The sequence below is a fragment of the Corylus avellana genome, chromosome 3 (genome assembly GCF_965113065.1).
Source record: "Corylus avellana chromosome 3, dhCorAvel1.hap1.2, whole genome shotgun sequence".
NCBI lineage: Eukaryota > Viridiplantae > Streptophyta > Magnoliopsida > Fagales > Betulaceae > Corylus > Corylus avellana.
This window is the reverse complement of record NC_142492.1, coordinates 8,146,656-8,152,819: the sequence shown is the minus strand read 5'-3', so window position 1 is coordinate 8,152,819 and position 6,164 is coordinate 8,146,656. Positions and strand designations below refer to the sequence as shown.

Here is a 6,164-nt window from a genome sequence, read left to right as displayed (position 1 = left end):
TCTTTCTTGGTTTCAATAATTTGATGATTGATTTCCCTAATTAATATTCTAAAGCTAAAGCTAGATATCTCCAATTTTCCATTTCTTTGTTTGATATGTGTTAATCGTTATATAGACAGAAATATATGTACTGAAAATGCATATTTTCTTCCATCACAGATAAACAGAGGTTATCTAATTTTCATGTTTGTTTACCCTTTCATATATATGATTACTAATAATACAAAGGCATATTTTCAAAGGTTACTAAATTTCATCTGCTTATTAATCTTGCCCTTGTGATTGTGATTTGGTTCTATTCATCTCAGAAGAGATGGGGTTTTTTGGTTTTCATTGTTGTTGTTTGTTTGTTGCGGGAAAAAGATGTGTGACACTTGTTTAGCCTTAAAAAAAAAAATAATTTGGGCCAAAAAACAACCCATTTGCCCTATAAAAGTTAAACGACTTAACCAACTAACAATTAACCGACTTTAACGAATTAACCAAAATTGTCTAAATTATATATCGGTATAGAGTCGGTTCGGTAGGCAAAAATGGATTTACTGACACCAATTTAACCGTTACCCAGCCCTAACTGTGTTTGCACTTCTAGCTTTCTAGGAGTTTAATTTAGCCCTCATAGGTAGAAATTCAGAGAGAGAGAGAGAGAGAGAGAGAGAGAAATTAGCAGGTTAATATATACGAGAGTGAGAGTGACCTTTTATTATAATTTTTTTACTTATTGATGTATCAATTGAATATATAAACAATTAAATTGGATTATATCTCTTACAATTTCAAATTCTAAAATTATAAAATTCAAGTCTCTCTTTGCAATCAAATGGTTTGAAAAATGCCACTTATTAATTTAATTTGTTTGCTATAACTGCGATTTAACTGCATGCCATGGCATATAGAATCTCTATTTTCTCTACATGAGTGAGTTTAATTATTCATGAGTAAACTTTTTCTTTCCTCTTCGGCGTTCCAATTTTCTCATATATACTCCGCATTAATTTGAGTCATTAGTCCAGCAGAAAAAAACAATATGCTTTGGTTGTACGTAAAGAACCAATTAATCATGCATTGAAAAAAAAAAAAAGACAAAAAAAAAAAAAAAATGGAATGCCTTCATTACGTAAATAAAATAAAATTATTGTGCACACTTTAGTTTTTTCATTTTTGGATGAACAAGTAGTACAAAGAGGGAGACCCACAAGAAAGAATCACACAAAAAATCTAAACAGTAAAGTAGTACAAACAAACCTAGCAGAGTGCGGCCAACCTCATCAGAAAGACTCAACACCGGTATTCTACCTTCTCCGTTCACTTAGTATCCACATACAATCAGGGTAATAAGGTCTAGGGGGGTGGACTACAAATTTGCATTCAATACATTCTAGGGCCACACCATCAAAATATTCCCAACAGACCCTACATAAGTCCCAATTGTATCTAGGCTTCTCGACAAAAGTGAGAGGGTGCTCATGATATTCACTTTTGTAGGTATTTCCAATCGTGATGCATGGATAGTTCTCAAGAACACATTCGGTATGAGCAGGAAAGTTGCATTCTTCACAGTAATAGAACCAATGGTTCGGATTTCTTTTTTTTTCACAAACTAGACAATAATATTCTCTGGAATTGTCTTCAGCAGCGTAGGTAAGCTTGAGGAGATGTGTATCATATTTGTGCCTCGCTACCAGTGGAAGATTTGCACATCTAATTCCCAAGATGAAATCGCAACCGTTGCATACGAATACATGGTCCTTGTTGTCCTTAGGACAAACTTTGCATTTTCTATTCTTAGAATCTTGAGCAAGGCAAAAGGGATGCTCATGACCTTCGTGTTCAAGTGTTTCAGGAATTGAACCACATTGAACGTCAATGAATCTCCAAGGCGAACTATATTGAGGATTATTGTAGGTGAAACCACGATGATGACGAGAACAAATATTACAAAAGAACACAGCACTCTTGGTAGGTGCCTGTGGGAGAAGGGTGAGCGTATGAAAGTTGCTAAGTCGGTGTTGCTTAATCGTTCTGGGAAGTTTAGTACATCGAGTGTGAAGAAAGAAGTTGCATTGCGCACAGCTGTAAAAAGGGACTGAAATTATGAGCTCTGTACACCCTTGACAAAGCTTATCATCCTTGATCTCATCATCACAGAGGATTAACTTATGATCTTCATGGCTAAAATGTTGGATCTCCCCAAGGTGAGGTCCTTTGTCCTTTGCTTGATCGAGCGCCTTGATCAAATGAGTTGTATGGCCAACATATTCGTTGGGCATCGACTCACTAGTTGCAGACCACTCCCTGTAGCGATCCCTAAAATGTCTTAGGCATTCCGTATGTAAAATATAACTACATTGTTGACAAGAGTAAGCTGCATACTCCTTATTGACCTTGTCACCACAGATTCTACAGAACATGTTATCACGGTTATTGATTTCATGAGGAGAATAAATGAGGTTAAGGAAATGACTGTGCAGCTTAATTTTGACCTTGCGTGGAATTGCAGCACATTTGATGTGAACCAAGAGTTTGCAGATATTGCATATTTTGGCCATGTTATTGACTTCCTGTCCACAAGCATCACAATTGAACCGGATCCGCCTCAAAAGGAGGGAGAATTCGTGTTGGTGACCGTCATTAGGATTGCGATTAGCACATTTGATGTCGAGTTGAAAATCACACGAATTACAATAGTAAAAGAAAGAGTGATCGTGAGATTTATAACAAGCATCACAACGTTCATTATGCCACAACCGGAAAGAAAGGGCGTGGTCTGGGTGCAGAGGGTGATTCATCTTCGGAGATAAATCGGCGCAAGATTTGTGAATGGAAAAGCTGCATTCGGAGGAGATAGAGCATTTGTAGGCGGGACCCAATACTGGTTCGTTGCACCCGTAGCAAACAACTTCATTTTCCAACTTTTCAGTGAAGTCCAAGCAATGATTTTTGGACGATGCGTCCTTGTGAACAGGGCGGTTACCACATTCGACGCAATTGTGGAGGGAACCCCATATTGGTTTGTGGCACCCCCTCCACGAGCAAACAACTTCCTTCTCACCATCTTTTTTCAGCTCTTCTCTGTAGATCAAGTGGTGCTGAGGATAGAAATAGCCATGACTGCATGACACCATCTCTGTCGTCTAAAGAGACAAGATCTCTCTCACACACACGCACTCTGTGTGTGTGTCTCTCTTACAAGTTACAAGTAGTCAGAGCACAGAAGCGATGGAGAGGGAGAGAAAGAGAAAGAGGTATACAAGTGATATGCAGAATTAATAAATTAACGAGATAAAGATGGTGATGAAGATCTGTGTGTCACAAATATACAACCCCCTACGGCCCTACTGGGTCTCAGCTGTTTGGGTATTCTTTTTCAATATTCACGAGACAAAATTAGCGAGATAGATTGATTAACGCCAACGGTGTAGGAGGGATAGCATTATGGCAATGAAATTGAAAAAAGCTAGATGGACCCACCACACATGGCACATACAAAACAAATTAAAAAAAGAAAGAAAGAAAGAAAGATATAATCGAATATTGAGGAAGCGACCTGCGGGGTTTTAATTACACGTTTTTCTCAACTTCTTTTCATTTTCCTTTTTCTTTATTTTCCTCATTTTCATTTTGAGGGCTACATTCATAAATCATGCTTCTAAAATTCCATTATTAATTTTGCTAATTTCATAACACTCTTTATCAACTCACCGCGCAATATCTCTTCCTCAATGTTAATCAAATTGCTTGTAACTAAACTTTTTGAATTGCAGTCATCTTACAATATAAGAAATAATAGTGATGATTGGTGATTATTACATTAATTTCAATAGGACACGTGTCATAATTTGAATAGCTTTTACATATCATACTATCGAAATTTGTTAAATTAGTAGACGAAATTTAGCAATTACTTTTTTGGCATACGAACTTCTGAGTTTATTTTTGGTACTATATATAACTAATTGCAAATTCGGTAAACCACAAAAACTGATTTTACATTTTTTCTTCTTCATAAAAGTAAAGAAGTGATGCAACTTTTAACCCGAAAAATTATCATTATAATGTGAGCTAAACTTATCATACACAAAAGTTGAATGAAAGATTCATGTAAATCAAACCAAAGAGGCAAGCAAAGTATAACTTGGCTTGCACTCAGCGAATTCTTATGTCAAATTCTTTCAATATTGTCACCTCGAATTCAAAAATTCTTTTGAATATATACCAACTAATAATAATGAATTTTTGTATTCTCATTCAATACAAAAAAAAAAAAAAAAAAATGTTCATATACTCCATCAAATTACTATCTAATTGATAATATGTCCTCAAACTTTTAATTAAAACAATATATCTCAAAAACTATCAAAAAATTGTCTACATCCTTTCCCAATACTCATAATTTGGAGTATCAACACATCGTTCATGTTTGCAATTCTTAATTGACAAATCAAAAACTTGTTGTGGATGTCCAATATTATTCAGTGATAAATCAAAAAAATTTCACAAGACAAGTCAAATTTATTGATGAAATTACTAAGAAGTCTAGGGGCAACGAAAAAAGCCGGACCCATAGTTAATTATGTTCCTTCCCACTTCCCATGCTACTATGCGGTTCCAATAGTATTATTTTAGATCTTTGATTTTGAAAATAGTTTTAGAATTTTCAAGGTAATTTTGACTTAAAAAAAATTAGCTTCCTACTGTGACCCAAACTTACCATAAACAAAAGTTGAAAGGCCGAATAAAGATATATGTAAATCAAACCCAAGAGGCAAGCAAGGTTGACAAAAGTTGGACTTCTCCTTATGCACACCAAAATGTTGCAAATTTTATTCTTAACTTTACTTTACTTTGCTTTTTTGTTGGGGGGCAAACAAAATATTCAAAAGTAAATCATGCACGGAAAAGCAAAAAAGCAAGCTTACACAAATTAAGAATATCAAATTTTTGTTTGAGTGTTAAGTGGAGTAATAACGTAAAGGCATGTGATTAAAAGCATGAGAAATGATGCAAAGGTAGTGCAGCATGCGGCAATGCTTCCCTCAACCTTAACGTGTAAATCAAGTAAACTTTTCATTTTTCATTTTTTCTTTTTTATAACTTCAGTCATTTTTGTAATATCATTTTCAAAGTCAAAAAACTTTCAATATAGTGTTATAAAAATTCTAATTTTTTACAATTTCACCCTTGCATTAGTTTTTTTTTGTTAAACACTAACATAAGGGTGTAAAATTCTCAAAATACCCTCATTTAAAAAAAAAAAAAAAAAAAAAAAAGAATGGCCCATCGTGGGTCATATATATATATATAATTAATTAAAGATAAATTTAAAATTTTATAGAAATTTTAAGAATATAAAGGTCATTTCACCATTTTTATCAGTGTTTATGGTTCAAGTTTGTAGACATAAACATTTCCAAATTATCATTCCAAACTATATAAATATATTTTATTATCTATCGTCACATACTATCCTAATGTTAACGGTGATACCATTTATCCAGGGTTGACTTGGGCTTCAGTCCACATCAGGCCTTGTTGGCCCTTGGATCCATCAATGCTCGTTTGTCCTTCAAGCTGGACCATAACCAACAGGGCCGTCCCATTAACCCCTTCTTTCCCTGGAAAATCTTGGACCGATGGCCCCCACTCTGTCGGGTGCATTACGATTTACGACAGAAGGTAGTATTTCTCTACTTTTATCTTTTAATTGCTCTCTCCTTTTCTTTTAATAAACGTGGCCGCTATCTTTGAATGTCACTCGTAATATATACAGGCTAAATAATAACGAATTGTTGTATACCCATTCAGTGCAAAAATTATATCTCTTGGTTTAATGGGCTAGCAAGCCCATATATATAGCGCAAATGCAAAGCCTATTTAGCCTGAATGTTGATCCATTGATCCGTTTACCATATATATAGAGAGAGAGAGAGAGAGAGGAGAGGAGTGCTAGGCTTAGGTTTTTCAGAATTTAAATTTATCTTATATTCAATTATGTTGTGCCACATCAATTTGTAAAAAATTTTCTGTAAAATTTGTTTGTAAACCTAGCATTCCTCTTAATTGGGATAATTGATACTTTTGTTGTAATGTTAACTGTTAAAATTTCTTATATATGGTCGCTCAATCATATGGGATCTGATCTTATTTATACTGCATAAAATTTT

The 6,164-nt window shown here is 34.5% G+C and overlaps 1 protein-coding gene across 1 annotated transcript; it reads right to left on the bottom strand.

The window, feature by feature from the left end:
• Positions 1-1,292: 1,292 nt before the first annotated feature.
• On the bottom strand, positions 1,293-3,212 carry LOC132174403 (uncharacterized). The gene has a single exon (XM_059586065.2). The coding sequence runs from the start codon at positions 3,123-3,125 to the stop codon at positions 1,293-1,295; it is 1,833 nt and encodes a 610-aa protein (XP_059442048.2). The 5' UTR covers positions 3,126-3,212.
• Between the last annotated feature and the right edge of the window lie 2,952 nt (positions 3,213-6,164).

Coding starts and splice junctions, on each gene's coding strand:
- LOC132174403 (XM_059586065.2), bottom strand. CDS start 3,125: ATGGTGTCATGCAGTCATGGCTATTTCTATCCTCAGCACCACTTGATC.